Below are 14,572 nucleotides of genomic sequence, written 5' to 3'. Positions count from 1 at the left end.
AATATAAACAAAATTACACCGTTATTTTTGCCAAGAACCCTTTCCTTTGAAGCTTTCCATGGCTGATCGAACATTAATTCGAATCTTCTATAGTTAAAGCTACTATCAAAAATCATAATCACCAAACACTCTAAATCTTCTAAAACCCTAACACCACCACCATCCGCCGCCACCAATGGCGACGAGACGATCCGCACCACACCTTCTCAAACAGCTCTTCGCCTCACGCCACCACCTCAACCCAACCCGCCACGTAACCTACATGCCTCGTCCCGGAGACGGAACACCACGAAGCGTAACTCTCATCCCCGGCGACGGAATTGGACCACTAGTAACCGGCGCAGTCGAACAAGTAATGGAAGCGATGCACGCTCCTATTTACTTCGAGAAATACGAAGTCCACGGTGACATGAAGGCGGTGCCATCAGAAGTGCTGGAATCAATAAAGAAGAATAAGGTTTGTTTGAAGGGAGGACTTGCTACTCCTATGGGCGGTGGTGTTAGTTCCCTTAACGTGCAATTGAGGAAGGAACTTGATCTCTATGCTTCACTTGTTAACTGCTTTAACCTCCCTGGTTTGCCTACAAGGCATGATAATGTTGATATTGTTGTTATTAGGGAGAATACTGAGGGAGAGTATTCTGGCCTTGAACATGAGGTTGTTCCCGGCGTTGTTGAAAGCCTCAAGGTATTTCACCATTTTGATACTTAAATGTGCGAGACATTGTCGTTATGTTATTATAGTCTCTGAATGTTTTGAAATTACAAGAATATTCTATTTTGTATTGTTCTGTTGGTAATTTTCAATTTCAATTACCAAATTGACTCAGTTGACTATGGACATATTAGAGTATTAAACTAATTTTGATGCATTTGGGAGTTACAGTCACATGTCTAAGGACTAAAATGATTGTTTATCATGGATTTTGTATTCAAATAAAAAAAGATATAATCAGAATAATCATAATCGTGACAATTAAGTGATCGTTTGGTTGTATTTGTGAGAATTTGTAGAGTTTATGTTTTGAGTACTTGCGCATTGGCTAGGTTTGAAATTTGAATTGTTTTGTTGCTAGGCTGCATTGCTGAATTGAGTAGTGAGTACTACTAGTGACCGGTTTGTAGGTATTGAAATATTTGATCCATTCAACTCCCAAGAATAAAACTTGGATTTCGTAGCCTTTAAGATGAAATGGAAAGCAGTGGTGTATAATTTGCTTGTAGTTTGTGGTGAAAATTCTTGATGATTTACTTTTACTTTATGCATGGTAATAACTTAGGATGTGACGAACTTTTAGACACGATTTGCATTGAAAATTGGTTGTGAACTTCTTATCTATAAATTTATTAGGAGGGTTGAAGTTTTGAAAGAATTCGGGTTGAAAGTTTAGCACTTCTGGCTGTCAAACTCGGCGATAGAGAATGCTATTTGGTAATTAGACGGGCTGATTTACTTATGTTTCTAAGTCCTTAGAAACTGGTGAACCTTAGCTTCTTAGATGATAATCTTATATTGCATTCACCGATAGTATTTGAATGTCATGTACCGAAACTGCCAAACATTCCCTCTAGAGATTTTTCGTGTAATCTTTAAATGTTATATCTTATGATGTTAGCACCTCGGCATTGTGATTTATGGATTTCTGTTAGCACCTAATTCTATAATTTTGCTAGGTAATAACAAAGTTCTGTTCGGAGCGCATTGCTAAATATGCTTTCGAGTATGCTTATCTAAATAACAGAAAGAAGGTGACTGCTGTGCACAAAGCAAACATCATGAAACTTGCAGATGGTTTATTCTTGGAATCTTGTCGAGAGGTTGCTACAAAGTATCCTGGAATCAAGTATAATGAAATTATTGTAGATAACTGTTGCATGCAGCTTGTTTCAAAGCCTGAACAATTTGATGTCATGGTATGTGTAGTTACAACTTGACCCTGAATCCCAATTGTTTATTTTTTTCAAATAAAATCGATGTCTTTCCCACTGTAAAATACTTGTATTTTTGCAAGAAAATCAGCCTCTTTTTTGTCTGTCTAAAAAACTTTGGTTGCCTTAAATGCTCTCTTTGTAGTTGCTCTAGTAATTATAAGAGGAGTTTCGAGCTTGATGAACACTATTTCCACTTGCAGGTAACTCCCAATCTTTATGGAAATCTTGTTGCAAATACAGCGGCAGGCATTGCTGGAGGCACTGGTGTCATGCCAGGAGGTATAAAACTATTACTAATGTTTTGAAACTCTACAGCTCACATTTGATTATGTTGCACCCTTTTTCTTATCAAATAGTATCTTGCTTCCATATTGTCATTGTTGTTGTGAGATGTATGATGACTGCTCAGAACTTGAGTCTAGATTTACAGTGTATTTGTCTAGTTCTTTTACTTCTTTCCGACAATTATTCCAGGAAAATTTTTCATTAGCTGAAATTTTTCTACCAAAAAATAGCAACGATTGATTAAATTAGAGATTGTATTCACTGAAAAGAAAAATATGAAGGTGGCATAGAAATCAAACTGGAAATTCATTCATCTCCCTCAACAGGTTGCAGAATGGAGGCAACAGCAGCCATTGTGGGGTAATGGAGTTGTCAAATGGTAGTGGCAACATAAGTAAGAGCAGTGAAGTCAATAAATTGACATTTTACTTTTCTAAAAGTGAACAACTCAGAACTCACTTTAGATGATAAAGTAAGATATCTCAACCAATAATGAAAAATCAATCTTCAATATCATATGCAGTGTATAGTAAACATCGAATGTATTGGAATATCAACAACAACTGATTTTTTCATCAATGGTTGCGATGTTATTGCACCCTCTAGAATGAGAGTTAACTTTAAATGAGTCAAATCTAGTAAGCGAAGATGGGTTGGATCTCTGGTGGCGGCAGTGCTGTCGGTTGGATGAAGGTTTTAATGAAAATATCAGATAGGGCTGTTGGTCCTTTGTGTTGGACCTTGGGGTGGAGTTTCTGGAATGATGTTTAGATAGAAGTGATTATTGTGTAAAGCTACTTTATCCTTAAGCTTGAATATCTAAAATTATGGATGCAATGCATTTGCAGGTAATGTTGGGGCTGACTACGCTGTATTTGAACAAGGAGCTTCAGCCGGAAATGTTGGTAACGACAAAGTAGTGCAACAAAAGAAAGCCAACCCCGTGGCACTCCTCCTTTCATCGGCAATGATGCTTAGACATCTTCAGTTTCCTGCATTCGCTGACCGATTGGAAACTGCTGTCAAAAGAGTCATTTTAGAGGGAAGATACCGGACAAAGGACCTTGGAGGTACAAGCACCACCCAAGAGGTTGTTGATGCCGTGATAGATGCATTACATTAATTATATATTCCCTTGCTTGTCTCCCAAATGAAGTTAGCATTGGAAATTTTCTGCTAATTTTCGAGAAAGTTTTGCACTCTTTAAAGGTGAGATTGCCAATTTTTTATCCTGAATAATGCTTATCCAACACATAATATGATGTGATACAAAGATTGATGAGAGCTGTTCTCTGTGCCCCACTTTTTTGGATGTTGTAATTTTATATGGGCTATTAGTTCTTAACGTTTTGAAAATAAAATTATTGGGTTAACATCATGTGTAATGCATTGGACCCTTGTAGTGAACTATAAGTCAAATGAATTCTATAGTAGAAAGTTATAAAATTCAAGACACTTGCACGATAGAAATTTATCAATCACAATCTATCTTCACAATTTGTGTTGTTATGTTGGTTTCGACCCCTGATTTCATACATCATTTATAAGATATGAAAATCATTAAAAGCTTCAAGTTTATTGTCTCAATAATGTAGTATTTATGACATTAGAATATGTAACCATGTCTCCTTGCATTAGAATCAGGCAATTTTTGCACTCCCAAACTTTTCCAAAAAAACAAAAGAAAGATATTTGTAACTTTCAACACAACTCACAATTCATATACTGCATGTCTTTAGGAAGTAATGACTTCAAGTGTCAAGAATAAAACAACAAATAAGCTTAATACAAGCTTGTTTGGCCCCTTACAAATTTCACTTCTCCTTGTTTTATTTAAAATCATAAAACCACACCCTAATTAAATTGAGTCACACCCTCCATGACTCATTGCTTTTTATCTTTTCTTTAATAAGAAATTTTTGCACCTTCCCAGTTGAATTAAGAGGCAAATCCCCAAAGATCACACTCCTAGGAACCATGTCAGGATTCAATTGATCTTCACAAAACTTGATGATATCTTCAACAGTAGCACTACATCCATCCTTCAATTCCACAATTGCACAAGGTGACTCCACCAAAGACTCATCATCATATCTCCCCACAACAGCTGCTTTCAAAACCATTGGATGATTCAACAACACTGCTTCTACCTCTAGTGAACTCACAACCTCACCCTTTGAATAAATAGCGTCTTTTTCCCTATCTTTCAAACTAAAAGAACCATTAGGTAGCCTGACACCTAGGTCCCTAGTCCTATACCATCCACCCTTAAAAGCTTCTTCAATCATTTGTGAACTCTTAAGATACCCTAACATCAAAGTATTCCCTTTAAACATAATTTCACCTATGGTTCTCCCATCATAAGGAACACTCTTCATTGTATTTGGATCTTTCACATCAACCTCTACCATCATAAAGTCTATTAGCCCTTTCTCAACATAATAATTTAGCTTTGTAATATCATCATCTAAATTTTGTTTCCACTTTCTTACAATGACTGGACCTAAAACTTCTGTCATACCATATCCAATGTTTACATCAAATCCAAGCTCTGCCACCTTGTTGAGAATTTTGAATGGTGGCAATACACCAGCAACTGTGATACTCACCTTGTGAGGAAGAGGCCTATGAATAATGTCATAATTTGCAATGATTTCCAAAAGGGTAGGTGCACCACACAAATGAGTTGCCTTATGAACATGAATTGCATCAAAAATATCTTTTGCTGTGAAATTTCTAAGACAAATGTTGGTGCCACCAAGAACAGATATTGCCCAAATGAAACACCATCCAGTGCATCTAAACATGTCCACTGTCCATAGAAAAACCGGCAAAGGATTCACGTTGAAACGAGTAATCGTTGCAAGTGAATTAAGATAGACACTTCTATGACTATAAACAGCTCCTTTAGGAATTCCTGTGGAGCCTGATGTATAATTCACTGATATAGGATCACATTCATTACTAGGCATTAAAGTTTTAAAATTTGATTCTCCCTTTGCTAGAAGCTCATTGTAGAATAAGGTACCTTGAGGAATATCTTTCACTAATTGGTCATAATTTGGCATTAGGACAATAAGGGGTGGCTTGCATTTTTTTTGAGAGATTATATTTGATGCTTTGAAAGCAGAGTCAATAAATTCATAGTCAACAAATATGACTTTGCAAGCTTCTAATTGTTCCAATATAAGTGCTAATGTTGTTGCATCTAGTTTGGTGTTGAGTGCAGAAATAATAGCACCTGCCATAGGTACACTAAAATGAAGCTCATACTGTGCTGGAACATTTGGTGCTAAAGTTGCTACCTATGTATTAGTAAAATATATATACATGTTAGCACAATAAAACAAAAAAACAGATTTTGCATATGTACAGTGAAATATTATAATAATTTGAAAGTGACGTGTACAATATTAATTTAAGGGATAATTAAAATAAATAAATTAATGTTATATTGAAAAGATAAACGACATTTATTTTATAACAAGATCTATTTACTAAAATGACACTTACATAATATGAATGATAATGTTAATTAATTATCAAAAACAACAGAAACATACTCAAATAGTTATGCATAAATTCGAGTTAAAACTTTAAGATGTATAATTAAATTACGTGAAATAAAAACATACTCTAAGGATGTGATTAGACACAATGTGTATTTCTTCTGATTGGAAGAGGAGAGAATGGGATCCACGTCATTTTTTATATCTTCTGGACAGCGAAGAAAGACGAGAGAATATTACTATTATATTGTTTTCCTTTTTTGTCCTTTTATTTTAGTCATTTTTTGTTCTTTTGTTTTAGCTTTACGTGGGATGATTATTTTAAGTATTATAAATTTAAGTAAAATAATAACTACATCAATATTTAAATAAAATTAATTTGTTTAAATTTAATAATTAATTACTAAAGTAATAAAAATTAATTTAATTAATTAATCAAATAATAATTAAAATAAAAATTAAACTCTATTTAAATAAAATTATATTGATTTTTAGTATAAAGATAGTTTTGTTCTTTTAAATTTAAGTACACTTCTCTCTTCTATTTCTTTTCATTTTCTCTTCAACTAGATAATATATTAAAACTATTCTATTTCTCACCTATTTTTCATCTATTTCTCTCTTCTTACACTTATTTGTACCTTTTTCTCTCTTCTCAATTTCTTATAGGAACCAAGCACATTATAAGAGTTGACATTTGTAAAAGAATAAAATACTATCTAGATAGATATTTGTTTTTTGGTCAATGCATAGATATGTACTTATGGAGCTGTCAAATTTGACCTAACTCAATGGATGGTAAGTTGACCCATTGTTTTAGCATGGACCAAATTATGAAAATAGATTTAAAAGTAAATGAGATTATTGACAAATGTAAATGTTTTGTTTCTCGATATTTTATCGGAATTTAACTTTCAAAAGTGAAAATTGATTTGAAATACAAAATTTGGAGCACACTTTCAACAATATATTTAACACTATTTAAACAAAAATAGGGATGAATGGACAATCATCAAAACTATTTGACAAAATTTAATTAGCTCAAATAAGACACCAGAATAAATTGTCCATTTGAGCTCTGCAACTCCGATGACATTAAAAAAACTATTTGATCCATTGTTTTAGCATAGACCGAATTATAAAAATAGACTCAAAAGTGAATGAGATTATTGACAAATGTAGATATCTCGTTTTTCGATATTTTATTTAAACTTAACTTTCAAAAGTGAAAATTGATTTGAAATACAAAATTATGACACACTTTCAACGGTGTATTTAACATTATATAAACAAAAATATGGATCGATGAGCAATCTTCAAAACTATATGACAGAATATAATTAATTCATATAAGACATATGATTAGATTAGTTGTCCAGTTGAGCTTTGCAACTCCAATAATACTAAAATTCATGTTTTTCTTATTTGATTCGGCCATTTTTGTAAATAAAAATAATAATCGAAATATATTTTTATAAATCGATCAATTATATGTTTTTCTAAGGATTTTGATTATAAACAAAGATAAAATCATGTTTTAGAATCATAAAGAATATACATAAATGATGCTGACAAGAGGAAAGTAAAAATAATCATAAATATTCTATATGGATTTGCCACATTCAAATGGCTTGAAAGTTAAAATAGAGTTTTTCAAAGACCTATGACTTTCCATTTTATTTTTTTGTCATAAAGAAAAAGGACTTTCCATTTTTATTAATAATAATAATAACGTGTTTGATTGGTGTAAATTTTGGTATGGAAAAAAATGTCAGCGTTGCCAACTCAGTCATAGAATAAAGACAGCGATTTAGTCATTTTCAAATTGTATTTGAATGAATAAGAGTATATGAATATTGTTTAATAGGTACAATATTCGATTTTCTATTAATACGCGATTATATATTAGATTAATTTCAAATCGTTTGAAAAAAATTAACTTAAAAAACAAAATATTTCATATTGTGAAAAGTAATAATCATGTGCCTCCAATTCCTTCCAAAGAAACATCTCATATTTTTCAGTTAAAAAAAAAACCCATTATATTCGTTAAAATGGCTTCATCTCTGAAGGATAGTAACGGCAATGTTATTAGAATATAAGATTTGACCGAGATATAAATATAATATTTTAATATTTTATAACAAATAAATATGACTTCACGGTATTATATTTTGTCACATTTTCTATTCTAATAATATTACTTTAATTGTAATATGGTGAAATATCAAACATAGGTACTAATACTCGTATATATGTAAGGTAGTTACTATTTTGTTCCATTATTTTATTAGAGATGATATTTATGACTTACTTATATAATAATATATAATAATAATAATAATAATAATAATAATAATAATAATAAAATATTATTTATCCAATAAAATATAATGATGTATAATTTATTATATAATATTTAACTAAGATAGGCTCTCATACCACAAACGTCTTAGATCAAATGGTGAGTACCAAAAAGCATATTATTTTGGTACTGAGTCTATTATTTGTATATTTGTATATTTGACTTTATTTCTTGTTGTAATTAATATAAAGATTTTTTAAAATTTTTATTGTGATGTTTTGTGGACTTAGATTCTGTCCACCATATTATTATCTATACTTTTTTCATCTCTTTATCCTTCTCACATATTTATAGAAAAATTAAAGAAAAAAAAGTAAAAGAGACGATAAAAAATTGACGAGATTAGATAGTTAATGGAGAGAGCATAAAGAATAATTTGGTGGAGATTGTCAATTCTAATGTTTTTATGTTAACCAAACAATTTAAATCTCATATTTTTTAGTTCAATTTAGATGTCATGATGTTATATAAAAACAATTTTCATGTACTCGTACCTTTACTTACTCTTGTATAGAAAATAAATTGTGATATAAATGGTCTGATTGAGTGTTTTTGTTTTTTTTACAAAGATGGAGTATGTTTTTTTAGAAGATAAATTTTTGTACTATAATTAATTCATACAATTGTGAAATTTATACAATTTTGAGATATAGCATTAAAATCTAAGACAAGACATGAATGTATTTACATAATTGTTATTTTACAAATTAAATTTGATAAGGTTTTAACCTATTATTTTAGGCATGAATACTTGATGTTGTAGCCCTTGTAACACTCAAGTTAATTGCTCCGTATAATCTTCTAAATTAATTAAGTTGTGAAAGTCCGGGAATAATGACATATTAAAGTCAGTTTTGTGGCTTATGATTTAGGTAATCTAATTTGCCTTAAAATTAAAATATTTTAGTAGTTTTTTTTTTTTTTTTTGTGATTCACGAGTTAAATTATGAGTCTCGTAAATGCATCTCATAGAATAATTTTATGAATATTTTGTTATGTTGAGATACGAGTTTCAATTAATTATACTTCTTTTCACCATAGGGTGTGTGTATTTAATCGCTAGCTAGGTTCAATAAAAAAAAATGAAAAAGAAAAAAAGTCAAAGTTTATTATAGAATTCAACTAACATGCATTGATAATGTAATTTTTTGTGTCAGCATGAAATTATAATCATCATATCATTAAAAATAATTGACTTTAGTCATAATTATTTTAAAAGTCATATATGATTATGATTAGATGTTATAGCTTTTTTGATAGTGTAAAATTATTGTTATTTAATTTCTTTATAAAAATTTACTTATTTAAAATATCTTCATATAAAGAACAACTTTAATTAAGAAAGAATATTTTGATTTGAAATTTTCAAAACTATTTTTTATAGGTAAATATTAAAAAATTAGTTGTGACATTAGTTTTTTGGGTTTGGACTCAGAATATCCTTGTTAAACTCCTTCATGTGTTTCGTGAAAATGTTTAAAACTTTTTAACCATAAAAAATTATTTAAATTACATGAGTTGATATAAATTGAAATTGGAATGAAACTATAAACAAAAGAAATCCATAATTCAATATTATATAAAATGAAAATTAAGTATTGTCAAAATGCAATGTAAATTAAGGAAATGATACGAATTAATATCATAAGATGGTTGGAAGATAAAATGAACTTACAATATCACCATGAGAAATTCCTAAGTTGACCAAAGCAGAAGCAAGATTGAGGCATCTTTCATAGGTTTGTCTCCATGAAAATCTAACATGATCATTGTAGATGATGGAAACCTTGTCACCAAACATGGTGGCTGCTCTTTCTAGGAAACTAATCGGTGACAAAGGCATGTAGCCTTTAGAGCGTTGATCAACCATGTCTTTTCTCATTGTAACGTCCTCAATGGTTCTATATATATAACTTTTTGCTTAGTTTTGGCAAGATAACATACTTGGAGTATGTATATAAGAATTTATATATGAAGAGATTTATGTTTTAAAAATTGAACTGAATGGTCAAACAAGTTGGACCATGGACATAACATATATTTAGTTTGATTGGTTTAACCGCCGGAAATGATACTGATATAATTGAAAAAATTGTATATTTTATTAATTAAAAAAGTAATAATTTTTTGGTTGGAATAGGGATATAGGCAATAGTATGAATTTTTATTAAATTTTATATTTGTGAAATTTTTATGCCATGAGAATTTATAATTATTTTTTAGTAGAGATTAGATTACAGATATTTATAAGTGACCATTCAATTCTACTATTGACCCATTGATCTAGTGTTATGAATGGGTCAAATCGGTTCAATTTTTAAAATATTATATAAAGTTAGATCTATATATCATGTACAATAAAATCGAGTTTTTGTGTAGCATTTATATCTTTCAATTTTATTATTCTTCTAGATTATTTATTTTCAGTTTTGTTTGAATAAATTATATAGTTTCACAAAATTTTGTAATTTCTATCATTTTTTTTAAGTGTAACTTGTTTATCACTTCAAACTTGGAAGTTGGAATAGAAGAATATATGTAACAGGTGTGGTTAATTGGTCACACTGTTCGTTTATTTAATTGGTAACAGGTGTGGTCATAGCTGAAGTTGGAATTAGAAGAAAATATGTAACATGTGTGGTTAATTGGTCACAGCACAAAGTTCGTTTATTTAAAATTTTAAAAAACCATTTTTGATATATTTTTGGTTATGTTTTGTGTAAAGTTTTCTTAAAAAAATATTTTGTTTAAAAATGATTTTATGCCAAAAATAAAATAGTTATTTTTTATTAATTTAAAAAAAAAATTTAATAGAAAAAAGATAAATACAAAATCTTTTTTAAACGTTGAATATTTTTATTTAAATATCTTACTAATTTTATTCGGTAACTAATGATTTAGATATTTCACTCAAATAGTAGGAAAATAAAATATTTTTACTCGTAATTATTGAATATTAAAATTATTTTTTTATGATCTATGATAAATAAATAGACAAATATATTTAAATATATTAATATTCGATTGCACATCACTGCATATAAATAAATTATACATCTGATCTTACTTAACTCACCATTTTTCATTATATTTTTTTATATGGAAAATATAGAATGATAAGATATTCTCCGTATCTAAAATTAAAATAAAATAAGACTTTCGGATTCAAAAACACTTAAATCTTTTTATGTCTGTCTCTCTAAGAAAATTAGTTGACCTTGATATATTTCATTATATTTGTAAGAGGATTGGATTAATTAATTAATTAATATAGAACAAAAATTGTTTATGCCGTTAGTTAGATAAATTAAACTCTTACAATATATTATGAATGGTGAAATCCAAGTCAGAGTCATTTAGCAAGAATTTGAATTAATGTATTCTATATATGTTTGTCCTTTTGACAAAAAAACAAAGCAAAAACGTTTAAATTAAATCTAACGTGTCGGAGGCGTAGTGCTGATTAATGAGTAATGACGCAGGTGTAGTGATTAATGGAACATTCATCAGCAATATCGTAATGAACGGTTCAATGTTTCATCCATTCATCGAAATCATTAGCTTGCTTACGTACTCTATATATATATATATTTATATAGTCTAGCTTACCTCAAAATTGTACTAAAAAAAAACAAGTTAAAAATATTGTAAATATGAAATAGTTAGTTTGATTTTTTTTATGGTTAAATAGCCGTAATTTTTTTATCTTTTTTTTCTAATTTGTTTTCTATTTTAATTTTAATTCAAAAAATTCATTAAAAAATTTAAATAAAATCTATAAAATTAATTATTATATTCAATATAATGCAAATTTTATCAAATTCATAGTTTAAATCTTTAAATCAATTCATATTTTCATCTCTAACTACGTCAAATAAAGAATGAAAATATGAGTTTATTTGAAAATTTGAGTTACAAATTTGATGAAATTTATATTATATTAAAAAATATAATTAACTTTATGGATTTTGTATGAAAGTTTTAATGAAATTTTGTAAACAAAAGAAAATATTATTGACATTTTAAAATATAAAATATCAAATTGTCACTTAAAATTAAAAAAATGGACCAAATCGAAAAAAATAAAAAAATATAAAGAACTAAAACATTAAGTTAAATTAAAGGACCACACGTGTTATTTAGTATTTTTTTTATTACGATGTGATATTTATGATGTATTAGAATATCTATAATGATGTTATTCTCACTAAAGTGTTTAAATAGGTTACACAGTTACGTATTACACATTTATAATATTTTAATATTAATAATTAATAAATACTTAATTTCTTAGATCTTTCATTTATAGTTTTTTTTTACTAATTTGGTCCTACAAATAATTCTTCTTCAATACAAAAACGTTTTTTTTTTTTCATTTGACCAAGACATATATACTAATTTTTTCAATACAATATAGTGATTCGCTTATCCAATATTTTAGATTGGCAAAGTTGTGCGCTGTCCATGCCTCATTGGGTGCATGTGTGTTCTTGACAAATATTTAATTGTTGTACTAATTGTAATTGTGTTACTTTTTAATTAGTAATAGTATTTTTGAATTTTTAAAATAATAATTATTTACTCGTTTAATTTAATTTATTATGATTTTTGTGTCTTTTAAAAAGTCGAAGCTTGGAGTTTTAAGAAGTGATGCTAGTAATTGAGGAAGACAAAAAAAAAAATCTACAATGCCCATGAAAAAACTTAAACTTGTATACCTTAACAATTACATTAGGTTATTTTTTTCTTTATGTGCTTATGAATGACACAAGTAAAATATTAAACTCATTGTGCTCGCAATTGCTAGTAATATGAAATAACTTAAATATCGCTAAATATTTAAAAAATAATAATTAAGCTGTCCTAATTTTTTGTTTCTACTTCTTATTTTCTTATACTTATAGCTTTAAAATTTATTCAACTTCAAGTTGTTTTTTGAAAATTGAACAAAGGTTGTTTAACTCACTTTGTCTTGTCAATCCCACGCACATGTTCTTTTGGAGAATTTAAGGTCAGTTTTTCTTTCTCCTTCATTCTATATTTATTTATTATTTTTTTCCCTAGTTATATTTGTAAGTTTCAATGGCAAATACAAATTAATCAATAACAATTTTTTAATAGGCCTAGTGATAAATTTTTTAGAATTGAGTTTTTACTATTTTAGAAAATTTGTCAAAATCATATATTTAAATATTGATTTTTCAAGGGAGAGTAACAAATATTCCCAAAAATTAATTCATCGTTAATAATTTTACTATTGAAGGAGTCGTTAGACCATAAGTTATTCTTTTCTTTTTTTCTCAATCTTAAAAACCACTTACCAAGTAATTAAATATTGATTATTTTTAATTAACCTCTCCTCCCTACTTCCACTAACATTCTACTTAACTCATTTGATTTATCTAGAACCCTCAATCTCCCCTCTATAGAAATGTTAAAAAATTGTTTTTAAGGGAAGAGCAACACCTAACTACATCTTGAAGAATGATAGAAGTTATGTTGACAAATCATACAAGAATAACTTAATTAAGACATCTAAATCTATGAGAGATTGTGATTCAGCCACAAGGTGATTATATGTTTTACCACCTTAGTTTATGGAACCTAAATAGATTTTCTATTACACATAGCATAAAAAAAATCCATGAGGTCCAAATCCATTTGAATAGTAAGTTTTCTTTAAATCGAGTGTTGTTAGCTTCTTAAAAATATATAGAAATATGAAATCACTTTCATTTACACACAAAATATTATTTATGAGACAATGTATAAAAAACAATAAAGACAAAAATAATATGATAACATGGTGATTTGTCACCTAACTATGATTACAAATTCTAAACCATTCCAACAAGTAAGGGTCACCATACCTCATGCAGATGTAGCTTGAACAACAAAATAACACTCAAAATTATGGATGGGAATAGGTTTAGCCGTCCGTCAGGGGCTTATGGCCTGACCTACTTATGATCTAGCCTGACCTGACCTATTTAATAAAAAGTTTAGGCTCAGACTATTTTTAAAGCCTATTTATTTAAATAGGTCAGACTTAGGCTTATAAAAAAAACCTATTAGGCCTGACAGGTAGGGGTGGGAATAGGCCAGGCCAGGCCAGGCTTTGAAAGGCCTGAGTCTGGCCTACGATGAATTTTTTAGGCCTAAGCCTGGCCTACAACCTATGATAGGCTTTTTTTTCGGCCTGAGTCTGGCCTACGGCCTGGCCTGTAAGCCTATTTAAAAGCCTTATTAACATTAAAAATAAATTTTCTAACAAAATAATTTAAAAAAAAATATGAAACAAACACCCTTTAAACCCTAAAAAATGATTTTTGGTTTAAAAGAATAAATTTTTTATTAAAACAAACGCACCCATTATTATCTCTCAAACAAATGGTCCCAAACAAACTCAGATTATTACCTCTCAAACAAAACCTCTCGTGCAACATCATATTTAGTAATAATATATATATATATATATATA

The 14,572-nt window shown here is 28.9% G+C and overlaps 2 protein-coding genes across 3 annotated transcripts; one reads left to right on the top strand and one right to left on the bottom strand.

Annotated features, from left to right (window-relative positions):
• On the top strand, positions 1-3,668 carry LOC101491000 (isocitrate dehydrogenase [NAD] regulatory subunit 1, mitochondrial). Of its 2 annotated transcripts, XR_003474578.2 has the most exons (5): positions 1-688; positions 1,675-1,914; positions 2,133-2,211; positions 2,544-2,689; positions 3,066-3,202. XR_003474578.2 is itself a non-coding variant. In XM_004512189.3 (4 exons), the coding sequence occupies exons 1-4, from the start codon at positions 176-178 to the stop codon at positions 3,338-3,340; spliced, it is 1,107 nt and encodes a 368-aa protein (XP_004512246.1). In that variant the 5' UTR covers positions 1-175; the 3' UTR covers positions 3,341-3,668. The 2 variants fall into 2 exon arrangements, 1 of the variants encoding a protein (XP_004512246.1); XM_004512189.3 differs by lacking the exon at positions 2,544-2,689 and having other exon boundaries at positions 3,066-3,668.
• A 108-nt stretch (positions 3,669-3,776) lies between these two features.
• On the bottom strand, positions 3,777-10,049 carry LOC101490678 (butanoate--CoA ligase AAE1-like). The gene is made up of 2 exons (XM_004512188.4): positions 9,767-10,049; positions 3,777-5,522 (listed from the first exon to the last, which is right to left on the bottom strand). The coding sequence occupies exons 1-2, from the start codon at positions 9,971-9,973 to the stop codon at positions 4,086-4,088; spliced, it is 1,644 nt and encodes a 547-aa protein (XP_004512245.1). The 5' UTR covers positions 9,974-10,049; the 3' UTR covers positions 3,777-4,085.
• Between the last annotated feature and the right edge of the window lie 4,523 nt (positions 10,050-14,572).

This window comes from Cicer arietinum, chromosome 8 (genome assembly GCF_000331145.2).
Source record: "Cicer arietinum cultivar CDC Frontier isolate Library 1 chromosome 8, Cicar.CDCFrontier_v2.0, whole genome shotgun sequence".
NCBI lineage: Eukaryota > Viridiplantae > Streptophyta > Magnoliopsida > Fabales > Fabaceae > Cicer > Cicer arietinum.
This window is presented reverse-complemented; position numbering and strand designations above follow the sequence as displayed.

Excerpts from the sequence above, each read along its gene's own strand:
- LOC101491000 (XM_004512189.3), top strand. The coding sequence starts at position 176 with ATGGCGACGAGACGATCCGCACCACACCTTCTCAAACAGCTCTTCGCC. Across the intron at positions 689-1,674 it reads GCGTTGTTGAAAGCCTCAAG|GTAATAACAAAGTTCTGTTC; the intron begins GTATTTCACCAT and ends TAATTTTGCTAG. Across the intron at positions 2,212-3,065 it reads CACTGGTGTCATGCCAGGAG|GTAATGTTGGGGCTGACTAC; the intron begins GTATAAAACTAT and ends ATGCATTTGCAG.
- LOC101490678 (XM_004512188.4), bottom strand. The coding sequence starts at position 9,973 with ATGAGAAAAGACATGGTTGATCAACGCTCTAAAGGCTACATGCCTTTG. Across the intron at positions 5,523-9,766 it reads GAATTTCTCATGGTGATATT|GTAGCAACTTTAGCACCAAA; the intron begins GTAAGTTCATTT and ends ACTAATACATAG.